The sequence below is a fragment of the Colobus angolensis genome, unplaced genomic scaffold, assembly GCF_000951035.1.
Source record: "Colobus angolensis palliatus isolate OR3802 unplaced genomic scaffold, Cang.pa_1.0 Scaffold301, whole genome shotgun sequence".
In the NCBI taxonomy this organism is placed as follows: domain Eukaryota; kingdom Metazoa; phylum Chordata; class Mammalia; order Primates; family Cercopithecidae; genus Colobus; species Colobus angolensis.
Window position 1 is genome coordinate 1,602,919 of NW_012116278.1, and position 20,203 is coordinate 1,623,121.

Below are 20,203 nucleotides of genomic sequence, written 5' to 3' on the forward strand. Positions count from 1 at the left end.
TCTTTTTGCTTATTAAAAAAAATGACAGTATTACTTTTCCTACCTGTTTTCAAAAGTGGGTGAAAAGATAAAGTAAAATAATGCTATGAAAACTAAAAACTACTCAAACATAAAAACTATAAGTAGTGTTGTTTTCAAATTTTACTTTTGCAGATACAATCCAGAACTCATGTCCCCAATTATCAAATGGCTTTTCTAATTTTTTGTTTAGGTTTTAGCTCAACCATTACCTTCTCATTGAGGACTTTTCTAAACACACTATCAAAAAATAGTTTTCACCTTCACTACAATATCTATACCACTAGTCTATTTTATTCCCTTCATAGCATGAGCTAACTTCTTCAAATGTTTACTTGATAATTTTATTCTCTCTAAAACAGAATGGCAACTCCGTGAGAGCAGAAACATAAGCTGTTGTGTGCATTGTTGCATTCAGATACTAATACGTTGAAGATAATCACAAATATTTGCTGAACGAATGAACGGTTTAACACTGCAAGGTTCTCTAGACATTCTGTATGATTCTAGTTCCTATGCTTCTCTCTGTAAAAGTGGCAACTGAAACTTAGAAAGATTAAGAAACTCACTGAATGCTGCAAAATCGTTAGAGGTCAAGGGTTCTGACTGGTTGATTAAGGCTTATTATACAAATACTGGGAATATTCAATGTCAAATAAAAATTGCTCCGTGAGAAATGCATGTTGTAAGCATTAAAACAAGGCATGCAAATGAAAGTCTATCTATCTGTCTGTCTATCTATCTATCTATCTATCTATCTATCTATCTATCTATCTATCTATCTATCTATCTATCTGCATATCTGTTCTGCAATCCAGTAAAACAAGCAGCCCATCATTCTGATAAGGCATGCATAAGACTCCAGCAAAGAAGGAAGCTTGGACAAGTGGATGCTATGTCTACCAGTGGGCCAAGGACTCGAGGATGAGTCAGGCACCACATGAAAACCAAGCCAGTTACCCCAATCTGGCATAGCTGGTTGTGACTAAGGTGACCGCAGCATGCTATGTTCTTGGTAGGGTTCCCATGCAGAAACCAGAGTGTTAAAATGGATCCCTCCCACCCTGAGCTCTGACTGGTTTGGTTCACCTCAAAGACCATCCTCCTGCTGTATGGTTTAGATAAGTCTAAAAAGATGAGCCATTCAAGCCACAGTGTCTTCTATCTCCAAGCTGGTGAGACACGCTGCAGTCCTCTAAAGAACAGAAAAGAGAGGGTGCACAGGATTGCTCTTGGGTAAGTTTTCTTTCTCTTATGTAATGAATGGGTTACTCTTCAGCCCTTAGAATAAAATGCTATAATAACTTAAATCTACATTTTCTGATTTGTATCGCTTAACTGTAATTTTCTTCTTTAACAAGGTGTGTATATGTCTTTCCCATCTCTCAATAAGAAGAGGGAAAGTAGGGAGAGAAGGAAGGGAGGGAGGGAAGAAGCAAGGAAGGAAGGAAGGAGGGAAGGAAGGAAGGAAGCAAGCAGGGAGGGAGGGAGGGAAGGAAGGAAGGAGGGAAGGAGGAGAGAGACAGAAATAAATTGATCCTAAATCATTTCTCTTTTTCTTTTTCTTTCTTTCTTTTTCTTTTTTTTGAGACGGAGTCTCGCTCTGCCGCCCAGGCTGGAGTGCAGTGGCGCGATCTGGGCTCACTGCAAGTTCCGCCTCCCGGGTTCACGCCATTCTCCTGCCTCAGCCTCCTGAGTAGCTGGGACTACAGGCGCCCGCCACTATGCCCGGTTAATTTTTTATTTTTTTATTTTTAGTAGAGACGGGGTTTCACTGTGTTAGCCAGGGTGGTCTCGATCTCCTGACCTCGTGATCCACCCGCCTCTGCCTCCCAAAGGGCTGGGATTACAGGCGTGAGCCACCGCGCCTGGCCTTTTTTTTTTTTTTTTTTGACATGGAGTCTCGCTCTGCCACCGGGCTGGAGTGCAGTGGCCTAATCTCAGCTCACTGCAACCTTCGCCTCTGGGGTTCAAGCGATTTTCTTGTCTCAGCCTCCCAAGTAGCTGGGATTACAGGCACACACCACCATTCCGGCTATTTTTTGTATTTTTAGTAGAGACAGGGTTTCACCGCGTTGGTCAGACTGGTTTTAAACTCCTAATCTCGTGATCTGCCCACCGCAGCCTCTCAGAGTGTTGGGATTATAGGCATGAGTCATTGCGCCCGGCCTGGTCCTAAATCTTAAGACTTAACTAGGAACATTTGAAAATATCAGTCAAAACCATTGCCCTTTTTGATCAGAGATGATAAGAGTAATCATAACTATTCATGTTCACAAAAAGTTCCAAGAAGCAGTGGTCACTCTGAAGTCATTTTCCGCCAAATGAAGGATGTGTTTGCCCAAACAAAAGCATGAGACTGCCAATTGAGTCACTGGCTATAGATTCCAAGCTAGAGGCCAGAGAAGTTGTCTCCAGTCCTAGCTGGACCAGTCATGGGTGAAGAGGTCAATTCTGGGCCACGGATGTGGTAGGATATGGTCAAAGAACAGGACCCTGAATAGGCACCAACCCTGAGCAATAATCATATAGGTATGAAGATGTTTAACCTGAAGAAAAGAAGTATCAGGAAGGACACAGTGGAAAACTCTTCTAACAAAGTCCAGTTGGTCTAAAATTGAAAGTGTTTGCCTTAGAACATACTGAGTTATTCATTCAACTTTTCCTGACAGAAGCTTGATGATGATTGACAAGGTGTACAAGGTCCCTGCCTGATTCTGCAAGCTTCTCTCTTCTCGAACGCACTCTAGTCTAAGCTCCGGACACAAATTGTCATTGCCCCAAGTGGACCATATTCCCTCTCACCTCCCCACCTTTGCAGAAGCTTTCTTCAAATCCCCAGAGCTGCCTTTTCTATGGCTAGTCCCCATTTGTCCTTTATTCACAGTTTAACCTCTCAAAAAAACCTGTCTGGAAATCCACCCCCAGAAGGGCTAATGGCCCCTCGCTAAATCTTCCTATAGCCTCATCCACTTCGCCAATTAAAATTGTATTTAGCGTATTTGTGAAATGAATAACTGGATAACTTTCTTCATGCTGGGCACTGTGCTAAATGTTTCAAATACATAATGCATTCAATTCCAGAAGAGCCTCGTGTTGTTTGGTACTATTATTATCCCCATTTTACAGACAATGAAATTGAGGTTTCAATAGGGTAAGTCATTCCCATGCTGTCTAGTTAATCTATTTTGTATGGACGTGGATATTCAGGAGAATCTGATGAGGTGGGTTGATCTGATTCTCTCTGGGAGGCCCTACGATTTGGTATTACATGGGGGCTCAGGGGCCTGATGGAGCTGTGATCACAACCTGGCTTTCCACTAATTAGCTGGTGTCAATGGCCAGCACACTTTAGCCCTGAATCCCAGTTTCCTCTTTGGCAAATTGGTAAAATAATGACTATCTTCCCAACTGTTATGAGGATAGAAAAAAATGAGAAGCTGTTGAGAAAGCACGGAGCACCACATCCAGCATTTAAAAAACAATTTTTAAAAAGTAAAAGATCAGGAGTTTCCCTATCCTTAAAGGAAGTAATCTGTCTCTGCTACCTTGTGCCACAGTTAAACTGCACAGGCTCAATAACTTATGTTTTGGTTAAACGTTTTTAATTTTTTTAGAGTGAAATCCGAGTTTTTGTTGGCAAGTGATTGAACACGCTGGGCCCAGCCTCCAGGCCCACAGTCCATTAGGAAATTTACGAGGCGAGATGGGGACCTTCAGCTCAAGTACTCCCTTCAGACGCAGTACTTACAAAGCCATCAATTTCCTTAACAAAGAGCATTGGCTTAAATGCCCCTTAAAGCAGTGTTATTTACACAGCTATCCACTTCCTTTTGAATTCTCTGCCTGGGGGGTGGCAGACCTGCAGTTCTTTCCAGCTACGAGTTAATTAGGCTTTCTCCCCAAATGGAAGCAAGCCGCAGACTGAGATTTGGTATTAAAAAGCAGCTCAATTTGGGGCCATCCGAGAGTCTTATGGGGTGATCCAAATACCACCAAAATCACTGGTTCCACCCACCCATTCTTCTAAAATTCTAAAGCCTTTGGACCTTACCAAAGAGTAATGACCTCTGTCAGTACAGAGATAGAGAAGGAAAGGCAGCGTTTGAGCCATTCTCTACTTAGTAAAAGCCGCCTCAAAAAAGTACTGCTGGCTAAGATAAGGTACTTTCTACCTTTGCAGTCTATCGATATAGTAAAATTAACGTTTTAAAGAAGCCCCCCCCCCCGCTTTTGTGGCGGAACTAGGATTTGGATACAAGCAGCCCAGTTCTGGGATCTGAGCGTGAAACCACCACCCGGAGCCACCTGACCCGAGATAACCTGCCCGAGATGACAGCTAAGGGGGAAAGTCTCCGATTCAAACAGGATTGTCTGATTCTAAAGACCAGCAAGGCTCAACTACACTTTCTTGCCTGAAAAATCAAACTGTCTCTTAAGAAATACATCCTTCTTCTACTCATTTATCCTATATTTACTGAACTGCAAATTATTTTTCAGTCCCTGGACTAACTCCTGGGAAATCAGATGAATTAAAGCAGGTCTCAGCGCTCCAAGAACTCAGGTCCTAGTGAGAGGGGGGAGATATGTAAATGATGACTGCACAGGATTCTGATCTGAGGTACAAGATACTGTGGGAGCACAGAGGAGGGACCTCCACTCCAATCTTACCCAGATTTGAGGTTTTCCTTAGGACGCAACACCTGGGTTTTATCTCTCAGAGGAGGAATGGATGGTGGGGAGCACATTCCAGCAGGGGGACACTGTGAGCAAATGAGGTGAGGCCAGAAACAAGGTCGGAGTTATAAAGTACAAGACGGTGCTGGAGTATAAAATGCAAATCCTGGCCGAGGTGGGCGGGTCACAAGGTCAAGAGATGGAGACCATCCTGGCCAACATGGTGAGACTCCATCTCTACTAAAAATACAAAAATTAGCTGGTTGTGGTGGCACATGCCTGTAATCCCAGCAACTCGGGAGGCTGAGGCAGGAGAATCGCTTGAACCCAGGAGGTGGAGGTTGCAGTGAGCCGAGATAGCGCCACTGCACTCTGGCCTGGCGACAAAGCGAGAATCTGTCCAAAAAAAAAAAAAAAAGAAAGAAAGCAAATCCTGGGCTCAGATCAAGCAAGGCCTTGAATGCCACAGTAAGGAATGCAAATTTATCTCAAGGGCAACATGGAGCCACCTGACACTCTCAATTGGAGAGCAACAAAAGGTGTCTGCACTTTAGGAAGCTTGCTCTCACCTATGGGCAGGTAGATAGGGGCAAGCAAAAAAATGAACAAGCACCCTGTTCATTTTATAAGCGTTCTCTTGTAAAAGCCTAATCAGGAGCTGAAGGGGGCCTCAGGTAGGATAATAATCATAGAGAGAGAGAGACTGATTTGGACGAAGACAAGATAACGTTTTCAAAGTAACATGGGAAGAATGGCAATTATTTGGATGCGGGAAATGGCAGAGAGGGAAGAGTTATGGATGTTTCCCAAGCTTCTGTTTAAATGTCTGGTTGGCTACTGGCGCCACCAGTTGAGATTAGGAAAAACACTTGCAGCAGGTCTGGAAAGAAAGATGGCAAGCTTTTTGTAAGATGTGTTAAATGTGAGTTCCCGTGGGGCATCCAAGTAGAGCAATTAGATATACAAGTTCATGGGTCAAAAAAAAAAAAAAAAAAAAAAAAAGGCGCAGACTAAAGATAGAGATTTTGGAGTCATACAAGGAGAGAATGGAGAATGAGAGTGTGCCTGTTATGGAACATTGGAGACTGCTGATACTTAAAGAGTAGGTGAAAGAAGGTCTGTGGAGGGATGGTCAGAGAAGTTAAGAAAAAGAGAAGAGGCTAACACTTCACAGGTACCAGGAGTTCTGAATTTCAAGAAAGAGCCAGATAAGACAAAAGAGAAAACTACTGAAATATTTCTGTTTGAACATACTATTTAATAGAATCTCATGCATGGCTTCCCTAAAGAATGATTCTCAAATTTCTGCTCAGTCTCTTCCAGGGACAGACAGGTCACTCTCTACTTGTGAGTAAGAACTAGATTATTACTTTTGTAATAATCTTTGTCTTACTTTTGTTAGCCATAATAATAAATATTTGTTGATCACTTTCTGGAAGACAGGAACTGTCAAAAACACAGCCATCCTTGGTGCCTAGCATGAACCTGGCATGTAAGAGGTGCTCAATAAATAAAAGCCTATGTGATGAATGAATAAATTTATAAATTAATAAAACAATATATCATAACAATCCTATGAAGTCAAGAAAGCACTCTTATTTCTCAGGTGGAAAAAGGTATTTGGAGGATGAAGCCTGAGGCAGACAAGTGGTCCTTGTGCTTCAGGGCAGGTCAATCAGCTTTTCCTCTCTCCCTGTCCCTTTAGAAGTTCTCTTGGCAAAAAGCACACAGACAAATGGAAAAGGGATTTCAGACTCTCGTGCGGCCCCTTCCTTGGTAATGAGGCTGAACTCAAGTTGTATGCGTGGTTTTGGACTCCTAAACTGAGGGACCAGCTCCAGCCAGGACTTTTCAGAGTCCTGCCAATGGTGGCTGATGTTTAATTTAAACTTATGGATAATTTGGGCTGAGTTTCTGACTGCTGTTGAAAGCTAAAATCTCCCTGATCTCTCTTTGGGTCAGTTTGCCAAGAGTATTTTGTTGGCCCTTGAAGAGCATCCCATTCAGGGAGGTTGATCTTTTTTAAAATACTGCTCTCATCATGTCATACCTCTGCCCAGAAACTGTTGCTTGCTATAGGGTAAGAACTGCCCACTCATGCCCCTGTGACTTCTCTGGAGTAGCTTCCTTTAGGACTGGTGCACTCACTGTATGAAGAAAAGCCCTCTGTCTGGACCTTTGTAGTGGCAGAGTGTCAAACCTGCTCTTATCTGAGTCCCACTGTCCAGAAATCTTTCCCAGGCTCACCAACCCCCTACCAGGGGCTTTCCACTGCTCCGGGGGGGCCTCTAACATCAATCCCTTCATATCTTTAATGACCACTGCCTTCTGTAGCCCTCCAACAAAGGTTTCTGCTGCTTAACCCTGCATTGCATGGAGCTTTGTATGCAGCAGGTGCTTAATATAGACAAAAACCAGTGTGAACCTGGTCACATGCATTTTAGACTGATTGCAGGACCACCATGGTTGCTGCGTGGAGGAGAGAGAAAAGCAACCGTGTGCTTGAGGGCAGAGCGACAGGCACTGGACTTAGGCTATTTTATCTTTCGTCCAGTAAGTTAAAATGAAAAAAAAAAAAAAACACACACAACTCAGTCCTTTAATAACTATTATAATTTCTTATTTGCTTTATATTAACATCTCTTTGGTACTTAATCAGTATTGGCCTAGAGAAAGTTGGTGGTTTTTAGTTTCTTCCTCTGTTAAGTATTTAATGATCTGTAAACAAACACTTCAGACAGTGTTTCTTAAAAAGACCCTGGGATCCTTTTGTTATGTGAAGATTTCTTTAGCTCCGTGCATTGTTTCCCCTTCTCATTATCTGTTTGCTGCTAGGCTGTTCAGCTCTTGAGAGTACACACTTTATTAGATAACCTTAATGATGGAGATGTAGCATAAATTAGTAGTTAAGCCTGAGGGCTTAAGAGCCAGAGACTTCCAGGGCTAGAATCCCTTACTGGGAACGTAACACCTCTGCGCCTCCATTTCTTTACTTATAATGCCTGTATAATGTTAAAACTACCTCATAGGATTAATGTGATTAACCAGTGGAATTAATAGACAAAAAGCTTGAGTGAATTTTATCCAATTAATTTAATTAAATTAATAATTTGAGTTATGTATACTACTATGACTTTTGTCTGAGATGGTGAGATGGAAAAAGGGTGGAAATATATGCAGTCTATACAGTTGGCCCTCCATATTCATGGGTTCTCCATCTGTGAATTCAAGAGATGCAAAATAAAATTCTATCTTTGCTAAACATGTATAGACACTTTTTCTTGTCCTTATTTCCTAAACATTAAAGTATAACAACTATTTATGTAGCATTTACATTGTATTAGGTATTATATGTAATCTAGCAATGATTTGAAGTATACAGGAAGTTGTTCGTAGGTTACATGCAAATACGACTCCATTTTATATCAGGGAATTGAGCATCCACAGATTTTGGTAATCACAGAGATCCTGGCAGAAATCCCCCAAAGATATTGAGGATTGACTGTATATTTCTTACTGGCTCTTTCTTGTTCTAAAGGTTTCATATTTTGGAGGAGGTCATCTGGTGACTTTAGTTTTGAAGTTGGGCAGATCTTGGTTCAAATCTCAACTCGGTCACTTAATAAGCACCTGCTTTGAATAAGCCACTTCATCTTCTTGAGCCTCAATTTCTCCTCATGTAAAATGGGGGATAATGGCCCCCACCTTCCTGTAGCCTTGGGAAAATCAAGAGGATGGTTAAGTGGAGTGTGAGGCAGCTGGCCTGGCATAAGATGCAGCACTCAGGAAGATTTTGCTTGTCTGGTGGGTGGTTTCCTAGCTCAATAAATATTTATTGAATGGAGGCCACATTCTCAAAAGTCACTGAAACATTTGGGGGCTCCGTTGTGTCACCTGGAACATGGTGTTAACAATGCCTGGCAGCCAGGGGTGCTGTGGGTTTGAAATGAGCTACTGCAGCAGGTTCTCCATAAATATGAACACATTCCCTTCCACTGGTCAGGGGAGGATCCTGGATGCTGCCTGAGCCTTTTGGACGGTCAGCTGTTTGGGTTGCTCTGGCCACCCTTTTTAGCCTCAAAGTGTCATTTGCTTCAGTGTCTCAATGATTGGCTTAAGTTCGATGTTGACACACGAGGGTAGATGGTATGGCTTCTTCCCTTAAGGGTAAGGGACACAGATGTGGAAGTAAAATACATGAGGAGTCAGTGAAATTATAGCTATGCTGGTATAGACTCAGGAGGGAGGTGGATGAAATGATTCTCACTCCTTGCCCTCTCTCTCTCATCTGCGTTATTCTGCCCAACTGACTATACTTTTACCCGCTTATATAGTCATCTCTAGGTATCTTTGAAGCATTGGTTTGAGGACCCCCTCAGACACAAAAATCTGAAGATATTCAACACCCTTATACAAAGTCCCTTAGTATTTGCCTATGACCTATGTACACCCTACCGTGTACTTTAAATCATCTCTAGATTACTCATAACACTTAATACATTGGAAATACTTTATTGTTTTTCTATTTGCTCTGTTTTTAAATTGTTGTAGTGTTATTATTTATTTAGTCAGTTTCAAATATTTTGTATCTCAGATTGGTTGAATCTGAGGATGTAGGATCCGAGGATATGAAAGGCCAACTGTATACTCATCCACCTCTGCCAGCAGTCAACAACTTTTCAGTAAAGGACCAGGTGGTAAATATTTTGGCTTTGTGGGCCATACAAGATTTCTGTTGGAATGACTCAACTCCGCCTTTGTAGTGGCAAATATGTAAACAAAGGAGCATAGTTGTGTTTCAGTAAAACTTTGTCTACGAAACCGGGCAGCAGGTTGGGTTGGCCATGGGTGGTGGTTTACTGATGCCTGGTTTGTGCAAGTATGCACATGGCTATTATGCCCAGGACAGGGCTTGGTAGAGGGTGTAGAAGGCACACACTTGAGTCTCCTTCTCCTTCCTTCATGCCGTAAATAGCAGCCTCACCATAGTCCTCAATGGCCTGAGAAATCAGAGCCTGCTAGACTTCCGCCTCATGCCTCCTTTGTTCACTACAGTCCAGCCATGCTGACTTCCTTTTCCCTCTTCAAAAGTTCTTCTCTGCCTTGGGAATCAAATAGTCTGAACTTCTTGCAATCCTTGCTCGGTTACCTGTTCCATATCTCCCTAATGGGTTCATATCCTACTCAACCCTCAAGTCTCAGCTTAAATGTCAAATCTTCAAGGAGATCTCCTTGACCCCCTCAGTGTAAAGGAGGCCCTTTGGTTATATACTTCTAAGTATTTCCACTTAGTGCCATTTTCAACAATGACACTAAAATAATTATTTGTGTCATTTTCCTAACCTCCTTGGCCTTCCTTTTTCACTGCTGTTTTCTTTGAAACAAGCACAGTGCCTGGCATACAGCAGGCATCAAAAAATATGAACTAAATGAATGAATGACATCATCCAGCAGCCAATTTGCAGAATCTTCTGTCTGGGTCTGACTGCACATGTTGGGGCAAGCAGCTGATTTTTCCTGCAGGCTCTAGCAGTGAGGTTTTCACACTATCCGTACTGCCCATCCATCATTTTATTTTAGGCACATTACTTTTCTGTCCAAAAAGAAAAGGAGGATACAATGAGGTCTATATCCCTCACTTGCTTAATATTTCAATTTCCCTCAGGGCACTCCCTTCAAGTAGAGATCACAGCTCATGAATATTAAATGTCTCTTCCAACCCAACATGGACTCCAAGAAACAATGGAGAGCCAGGAGCTAAGAAAAGACCCTGATACCCAGCCCAGAGGCCTCTACCCTCTCCCAGGCCGCCTCAGTCATAACTGCACAGATGTACATCAAGGCTCATGTATGTGCAGATGAATTTCTGGTCACTTTAAATATCACAATGAAGTCCTTGTTCTTGGCTACCCAGATTCACCTGCCTTGGACTCTGGCTGCCTTTCAAAGGCACACATCAAAGTTTGGTCTCGATTCCTCACATTCAAGCAAGCACCAAGTCGGTTCCCTGAGCCTGACCCCTTCCTGAGAGTCAGGAAGCTGACCTGGGCTGTGGGCTAGAATTCCTCCCTTCTGGCGTCAGAGGCCGTTCTGTTTCTTTTCATTCCAGCCTTGCCTCTCTGTGGGGTAGGCCTCCCGGGTTTCCAAAGGAGGTGGTAAGCCTTGGTCTGAGGCAGGATGGCAAGCTTGATCCTAACCGGTGCTGACTCAAGGGTGTTTGAATGCATCCATCAGACCTCCCTGTTGAGTACTTCAGATCTTTGGTGCTGCCCGCACGTCAGCCTTCCGCCCCATCGCCTCCTTTTCCTGCTCTTTTGTCCCCTCAGTGACCCCCTTTGACCCTTTGGGTGAAAGGAATTCCTTTCTCTTCCCCAAGCCCTGATTCCTTTTAAAATGCACCAGTTTTAAAACAATAACAACCTGGGATTTAAATCCTAAAAATCAGAGCTGAAAGCTCCCTGGGAGCTCATCAAATTCCCTCATTATTTTACAGTGGGGAAACTGAGAACTAGGAGGTTTGGTCACTTTGCAAATGGTACCACTGTAATTTAGCATCAGGATTTGGTTCAGGACCATTTTTGCAGATGATGGGTCGAATGCCTTTGCGTCACTCACAATTGAGATAGGCAATGAGGAAGGGGAAGAAGAGACGGCATTAACTGACATACTTGATTGTCCAATAACTGTTGTTCATTGTGCTAAACACTCTATGGATGTTATCTCATTCTTTCTCTAAACAAAACTATAGGTGTTAAAATTACGTCCATTTTCCAGAAGAGGAAACTGAGACTCAGAGGGATTGAGAGATGCCTAAAATGACCCATGTAGTAATTGCAACCAATAGACATTTGAACTCAAGCTCCTCTGTCTCCAGCATTGCTATGACAACCTTATTAAGTGCCAAACACATTTTATGCTAAAAAAAAAAAATGATTTGGCTACTGTCAATGGAGGGTGATCTGTTAAAAATAAAAATACAGCCTAAAATACAGTATGACCTTCCATTGGGGGTATGAGCTTTATGCCATGGAACATTTATAGGGTGATAATAACTGAAAATGGTTGTTTCATGACTCATGAAAATGGCACAAGAACATGTGCATTCACTTTTGTTTCCTGCTGTGGTTCAATGGCACCAAACAGAAACAGTGGAAAGGAGAAACACTCTCCTGCTGTTTCAAGACTTAGTCTGGAATTGGACATAGGCTTCAGGGCAGACAAACTCTGAAGTCTCCTTCTTTGACCTACCTGGCTATATGACTTTGGATATTCACTTAAACTCTCAACACCTCAATTTTCTGATCAGCAAAATGGTGTAATTATTTTGACTCTACAGAGTTGCTGGGAGGGTGAATGAAATCATTTTTACAAAGAGTTCTTAGCAGAAAAACTGGCACAGTTGGGTATCTAATAAATGGAATAACTTCATGGTTAAAACGTGTAGACTCTGCTTAGATGCTGTGAATCTCATGTTTGCTATTTCTCTGTGTAACTGTAGGCAAGTTACTAAATCTCTCTGAACCACAGTTTTTTCCTCTACAAAACAGGGATAACATTATCTATCTCATAGGGTTTCTGGGAAGATGGATACAACTTCTGAATTAATCATATTAATTGTTCGGGCGTGGTGGCTCACGCTTATAATCTCAGCACTTTGGGAAGCCAAGGCAGGCAGATCACTTGAGGTCAGGAGTCCAACCAGCCTGTCTAACATGGTGAAACTCTGTCTCTATAAAAACTAGCAGGGTGTGGTGGAATGCATCTGTAATCCCAGCTACTTGGGAGGCTGAGGCAGGAGAATCACTTGAACCCGGGAGGTGGAGGTTGCAGTGAGTCCAGATCATGCTACTGCACCCCAGCTGGGTGACAGAGTGAGATTCTGTCTCAAAAAAATAAAAATTAAAATAAAAAATAAAATATTAATTATGACAATAATAGCATCAGTAGCAAACACATCTACTGACATACTTGTCAGGTGTCACCATTTTAAATGCTTTACAAATATAAACTTGTTTTTCCTTGCGATAATTCTAAGAAGTAGGAACTTACCCATTTTATGAATGAGAAAACTGTGACACAAGCTAAGTGTCAGGGACGGGCTTTCCACCCAGAATCCGTGTTCTTAACAGTGATACCCTATGTCATTCCTTCGATGTTAAGAATGCCACCAATCTAGCTGACGTATTATCACCCTTGTCATCGCCTTAAAGACTACCACCATGACCCCCACCTATATTCCTCTTTCTTTTTCTTCTTTCATAGGCCTGCCTTCAAGTCAAGGGAAGCTTTATTTCAAAGACGTGTTCTGGGGAAAGTTACTACGTTTTCCACGGAGGGAGGTCTGATTGAATACATGCAGTCTGGAGAAGTTTTATTTTGTTTTCTTAATTTTAATTTTTTTAAGGTGAGAGGTGGATCATCTATTATGATTTCACATTGTTAGAAAGAAAAATAATAATAAATGCAACTCCCAGCAGAGCCCACTCTTCCCCCTCTCCTCCAGCAGATGCTGTTTTCCTTTTCAGTCACTGTTGTTCTAAAGTCTCATCGGAACCTCTACTAAGAAGACGGGGCAATTCATCTTCTTGTTTTCCTTTCTCGCCTTGGCTCAGAGCAGGCCAGAGCAGCCTGACAGAGGGGCCACAAGGCTCGGTGAACCCCTGCCCCTCCCAGCAACTGGTGGGGTGGCGGACCGATTCTTCTCCCCTCTTCTCCCCCGCTTGATGTGCCTCACAGAGGAGGGGAGGGAGCTGGGGCTGGGGGTTGCTAATTGAGTTACTGGCCTTGGCTCTAAGACAGGGCTGGGGATGCTGTGTCAGGGATCACGAAGTGATGCTAATGGCAGGAGTAGGGGAGAGAAGAGGAGTGTGGAGGGAGGGAGAAAAAGAGACACACAGGGAATACGTGGGGGTCCCTTTTGCTTTGTTTTCTTAACTATATATCAGCGTCAAGCAGGATTTGAAACCTAAAGCCTTTAAATAGCTGTTTGACAAATCAGAGATTCCTCAGTATCAGGTGAGGGAAGAAGCTTTAGAGTCCTCAGTCCAGTCTCCCTAATTTCACAAAGGGAAAAACTGAGACTCTGAGATGCTAAGCTGCAGCCAGGAGGCCTCTAGGTCTAAACTAGGACCTGGACCCGGCTATGCTGAAGAATACAGGGTGGGAAGTCAAAACAGAACATGAGGGCCTCTCCACAGCTGCATCTCCTGTAATGCACTAGATTCCATCTCAGAAGGTAGCACGCTTCCAGCACCAACTAAAGATATATTACAAAGTGTAACCCCTTTTGGGGACCCTTCACATTTTGTCTGACTAATTTGACTGTTACCCCACCTCCTTCAGCTTTTATCAGCAGCCTGTCTGTAGTTTATGACTCAGTGCTTTAGAGACAGAATTCCCAATTCTGTGAACAATGCCTGCAGCCAGTGCCTGTTGCGGGGAGTTATCATTTTACTGATACCACATTTTTTCACTGAAACCTCAGGCCTGGTGTATGTTATATTTTTAAAAGACGGGGAAAAAAGACAAGATAACTTCCACATTGCAAGGGGATGAAGCCTGCATTGCTTGGGAGGTCATGTGGGTGGTGTTCATTTTAACAAGCAACTTATTATGTGCTGGGGGATGAGGGCACCAGGGGTGGGAAATTGAGAACGGGAAGTCCCCAGGGTGTTGCATAATAACACATTGGCACCTTGGGAATATTTCCGGATGTGTGGGCTTCTGAAAAGTGAATGGGAATGTCACCATAAATCTGTCACCCACCCTAACACTGGTGTTACTCAGCCAGAGAAAACATCAGCCTTTCTAAATGGAAGCAGGAGAAGGAGAAAAAGGTGGAAGAGGTAGAGGAAGAGAAGGAGAAAAAGGAGAAGAATCAGAGGCAGAAGAAGGAGTGAAGGAAGAAGAGGAGGAGGAGAGGAAAAAGGGGGAAGAGGAAGAGGTGAAGAGAGAAGAAGAAAAAGGAAAGAATGGTGGAAGGAAGGAAGAAAGTCATTCAAATGGAGAGGCAGAGGAGTAGAAAAAGCAGGGTTCTCTACTCAGACTGGAGACAGGATCACACCTCTGTGTGCTGTGTGACCTGGTGCAAGTGAAGATGTTATAAGAGACCTCAGATCTCACATATGAAAACAAGAGACCACCTGTAGTTCACAGAAAACAGAAGTGCGTATGAAGAACCTATCACTTAGTGGGTATCCATAAATGGTGGTTGTTGCTGGTATCCTGTGCCCCCAACATTCCACACAAACACACACGGAGAAAAGTAATAGCTCATGTGCATCAAGCACATCCAACTTGCTAGAAATGGGGTTAAATCTCACATTATCTTATGGCAATAATTTTCAGTCAAGACTCTGAGTGACAGTCAGCAAAAAACAACTCTGGATAAATCAAGCAAAACAAACAAGCAAAATTTACTCGAAGAATATTGGGTACGTATGGAACACTCTCTGGAGAGCCAGGATTGTGTGCTCTGAAACTCAATTCCAAGCCCAAGATTAGGTCCCAGAACTAGTTTAGTGAGTGGATCCAGAGCTGGTGCTGTGCATAGCTATCTCAGCTTTGATGCTAGATGCCTTCCCTGGTACTTAGGAGGCTGGTATGGATGTGGCTACTCACACCATCCTCAGCAAAAGGGTGTCTACAGTATCCCTAAGTCTAAGGACTACTAGCTTCCAATTCAAAGTCTTGGGTTGGTGTGTCTGATTGGAGGGCAGAGGGAAAGCCTAGGTTTTATATACCCACACTCAAGCTACCAGGAAGACCAGGAGGAGATGCTTGGATAATCAACTTCTATACTAAGGGTTGGGTTTTTCCTTATTAGAATAATTATCTCCTAAGTCTAGGAAGGAAATTCTGATAGAAAGCATCCAAAAATATTGGTAAATATCTTCCACTGTTGGGTTCTAGGACTTTTACCATTTTCTACATGGGAACACTGAGGCTTAGCCAAAGTTACACATCTAAGTCATGGTATGCCTGATCTCCTGGCTACTATCTTGACCACTGTCTTAACAAATGCAATCATGGAAACAATGTCAACCTCAGCACAGCCTCCCACACTTGTCTCATTTCTCTGACTCATTAAAGATTGGTCTGCTGGGAGTAAGGATTCACTGTCTATTTTTCAGCTGTTCCTTTTAGAGGAAGATCGTTTTCTAGACTTGAGCTACACGATTTGTCTTTGGAATGTAGTCCCTGGGAGCTGGGATCTCTGGAATGCCTGTATCTCTGTGAGTGTCTATAATGAGATTTTAAGTGGCCAGTGAAGGGCGTAGCTGAAGGCTTTCCTCTCACATAAACTCTACTCAACATACAGGGGTAACAGAGAGCCTTCCCTGGACACTGTCCACACCACTGACGGTTTTGTATTCCATTCCATTAATTTGTGACATGACTTGTTTTGCAATTTTTTTTTTTTTTTCATTCACCCTGAAAGCCTGCAAAACCAGGAGCTATCCTTTTTTGCAGGTAACTTACCATAGTGAGCTCTGGAGTCAGGTTCTCTGGGTTTCAATTCCAGCTCCACCACTTAACTGTGTATCCTTAGATCATCACCCCATGCCTCAACTTCCTCTTTTGAAAGGGCAGTTCAGCCAAAGAGTTGTTATGAGAATAAGAGTTTATAAATGTGCTTGGTATATAAGAAGTATTCAGCAAATATCATCATCTGCAGCAGAACACAGAATCTGGTAGAGAATAACAGTCTACAAAATGAACCTAGGAAGATCTCAGTCTCATCCTCTTGGAAACTCCCTCATCTTTTTTATTTTGTTTTGAGACAGGGTCTCACTCTGTCACCCAGGCTGGAATGCAATGGCGCGATTTCGGCTCACTGCAACCTCTGTCTCCTGGGTTCAAGTGCTTCTCCTGCCTCAGCCTCCCAAGTAGCTGGGATTATGGGTGCCTGTCACCACTTCCAGCTACACTGTATGTTTAAAATGCAGTTTTTTGTTAATAAGAAATGGTGAACCACATTATGATTTTCACCTACTATCTGTACCTGGCTCCAGTAAACAAGCATATAAAATATCCCAAATCCATGGAACAGGGGTTGACAAACTTCATAGGTAAAATATCAGATAATAAATATTTTAGTTTCTTTGGGCCATGGAATCTCTGCTGCCATCACTCAACTCTTTCATTGTAGCATGAAAGCAGCCACAGTCAATATGCAAAGTAATGAGTGTGACTGTGTGCCAATAAATCTTTATTTACAATTACAGGGAGTAGGCTGGTTACGGCCTAGGGACCATAGTTTGCAGACCCCTTCCATGGATGAGGAGCTTCTACCTATTAGAGATGCCCTTATTTTTCCTGATCTTTGCATAGTTCTAAAGCAACACAGCAGATGAATGTCAAGGCTCAAGCATCCTTTTCAGGGTACCACATCCTACCTTCATCCCATCCTACTTTCTTCCCAGAAGCACATAAGTTACATGCCACATCAGTGCAAGTTAAATAGGCAGATATTTTTCACCATGGTCTGGGACTAGTGTTAGTTGCCATAAGGATGATGACAAAGGTAAGAGTTTGGCTCAGGTAGAGCTCACAATTAGAAGGAATTCAGTCACCCACCTCGAAAAATCACACAACAGAAGTGCAGGTAAGGCTCTTAAGTTTAAGTTAAGACCACTTAACACAATCATTTAAAAATGTACAGTAGGTAAACTGAGGCCAAGACTAAGGAAGCCACTTGGCCAGATTTATGTAAGTTCTCAGAACAGCTGGCACTAGAACCTGGTTTTCCTAATTTTAATCCAAAGTTCTTTCCACTACACCACTAGGCTAGTATCAACCTTTTACTATGGACCAGACCATACTGAAATCAACAGAGGAGAGAAAATTTTTTGGCAATTTAAAACCCAAGGCCCTGCCTAGAAACCCCCATGTCCTTCCTTCTGGGGCATCTTCCTATCTTCCAACCATAAATATTTACAGAGCACTTCAATTGTGTTGCTTAGCCCCTACTGGGTGCCAAGAAGATAGTAGGTGCTCAACAAATGTGTGTTGAGAATTGAATAAGACACATATGATATATGGTCTTCACTGTCACGGAGCTCACAATCTACTGGGAGAAAGAATGTCTAAATGCACTCCTGTAATGCACTGCAGATGCGAGGATGCAATGCTATCTTTTCCTCTTTAGTCTTGGAAAATTGCCTGTCAGTGAGAAATCTTCCCACGAAGGTTTTCATCCCCTTGTAACTGCCCCTTCTCTCTTCAGATAGAGCACCTCTGTCTTTTGTACTTGCAAATGAATTGTGATTAGTTTTCACCTCCAGCCCAGGGGATTAGCTGGGGGACCTTTGATCTTCAGGTATCGATTTGCATCTTAAAGGAAGTATGATCTCATCTGGGCCAGCTCAAAATTCCACCCCTGCCCCCCAAGCCCTGTCTGTTTACCAGCCCGGGGCTGACCAGGGCCTCCCAAGTGGGGCTGAAACAACAAGATCAGCCAGACTCCAAGAGAAGGCAGAGGAAAACAAATTTCCCAAACGGCTTGGTGAAGGTGGGAAAAGGACATTTGCTTCCTAAACACAGGCTGGTCTGCTATTCCTCCTTTCTCAGATCGGAGAGACTGCCCAAGTTTCTGAGTCTGCAGAGGGGATCCTAGTGGTTCCTGGATCCCGGCTGGAGGTTGCAAAGCAAAATGAGTTGAGCTTGAGAATCAGACAAAATCAGGTTCAAGTTCTGATTCTGTCTTTAATCACTTTGACCTGTATAACTCTGGACAACTTTTGAAATTTTTCTGGCATTTGATTTTTTTCTTATCTCTGAAGTAGGAATAAAAGCCTTAAAACATCTCCAGTAATACCCATCCCGGACAGTTAGTGTGAAGAAAAGCAGGGATGTTTGTAAGGTAAAGCTTGATCAAAAGAAGTTACCCGTCACTGGCATCATCTATGAGAGCTTAAGCTCTTGAGGGATTGCTTTGTTTGTTTTTTCACTGCTGTATTTCCTGATACTGAAAACAGTGCCTGGCACGTAGGAGGCACTCAATAAACAGGTGTAATACAAAGGGGTGAATCATCATTTAGATATCTATTGTTGACCAACCATTCTGCACCATTCACTTCTTCATGAAAGGCCACGAGAAATGAAAAAGACGTACCAATACAATTGAAGGAAACTTCTTGTCGGCAGAAAAGGGAGCAGCCGTCACCATTGATCTTGTTCAAGTCATCGCATTCTTCACCTTGGTCTCTGCAGAGCAGATATGGAAGAGAAATTTGCCAATTTAGTCTCAAAACCATGGCTGGACATGGAAAAGTCCCTCCCTGGGCCATGAACTGTCAGTGAGACCTTGCACAAATCCCTTTCTCTGTCTGAGTCTCTGCTTCTTCATCTTCAAGATGAGATTTCTAAAAGGTGTACACTTATAAGATACTTTCACATTTGCTTTGCTTTGTGTTTCTGATGACAAAGTGGAATTCCTGATTCCAACTCATTCTCTGAGATTCTCTGAGTCAGTTAACAAGTCAGATGGGAGTAACACATGGAGAAACTAATGAACAAATAAATGGTCTTGCTCTCACAGCATCTAGGAAGTCTCATGGACATTTCCTTGTTTCTGATCTTAAAAAAGCATATCTGAAGGAAAATGTAGAGATTCTGTTCCTTCACCACTCCCTGCCTTGATATCCTTCTTATTCTCCCAATATACTTAAAGGTAACAAATTTTTTTTTTTTTCATTCATGCATTCAAGTTTAGTCACCCTTCCATTGGAAAGTTTTGCTTTCTCCATTGGGTATGTCATTTCTTGGTGTCAAGAACTCCAAGGGCTGCGAGACTACACTGTTAAGAAATACTAATGCTCCCTTTGTTTTTGTTGGAATTATTTCCATCACCTAAGGATGATTTTGCAAAGGTTGGGATGGGCAGAAAATGAGCAATGATCTTTGAATTGGGCTTAGGTGACAAGAAGGAAGAGCAAAACCTGAAAGTCTGGATGGGTTATTGCTTTCTGGAAAACGGTCATCCTTTAAAAAACAAAACACTTGGGTTTAGAACCCCGTGTCTCAAACTAACTGTATAATCTTGACTAAGTCACTTGACCTCTTGATCTGATATTTCTGTGATGACTTAAATTTAAATTAATTGAAATGAATTATAATTAAAATTCCAATCCTCAGTCATAGTAGCCACATTTCAAGTATTCAGGAACTACATGTAGCTAGTGGCTACTGTAATGAACAGCACAGAACACATTTCCATCATTGCAGAAAAATCCATTAAACAGTGCTCCTGTGGATGCTGAACTTCAGTTTTCTCATGTGCTAAAATGGAGATAATTAGTCCTACTCCTCTGAGTACCTTAAAGTGGTCAGCACAGTGGGTGACACATAGAAGATGCTCAAGGAGTCACAGTCCCCATTCCCACTTTGCCTTGGGAGGTCTCTGCAGAGTGTGTGACAGCTGTCCCTCCCTCCCCAGAGACCAGCTGGGACCTGTCATAGCATGGAAGAGGCCTTAGACTTCTCCTTTCACCCAGGCAATTAACAC

The 20,203-nt window shown here is 42.7% G+C and overlaps 1 protein-coding gene across 1 annotated transcript in view; it reads right to left on the minus strand.

Annotated features, from left to right (window-relative positions):
• The window catches only part of PAPPA (pregnancy-associated plasma protein A, pappalysin 1), a 247,651-nt gene that overhangs the window by 111,655 nt on the left and 115,793 nt on the right, over nucleotides 1-20,203 (minus strand). Inside the window, exon 8 of the mRNA XM_011950062.1 lies at nucleotides 18,812-18,903. Within this exon, the coding sequence (XP_011805452.1) occupies nucleotides 18,812-18,903 (92 nt within the window). The remainder of the gene's footprint in view (nucleotides 1-18,811; nucleotides 18,904-20,203) is intronic.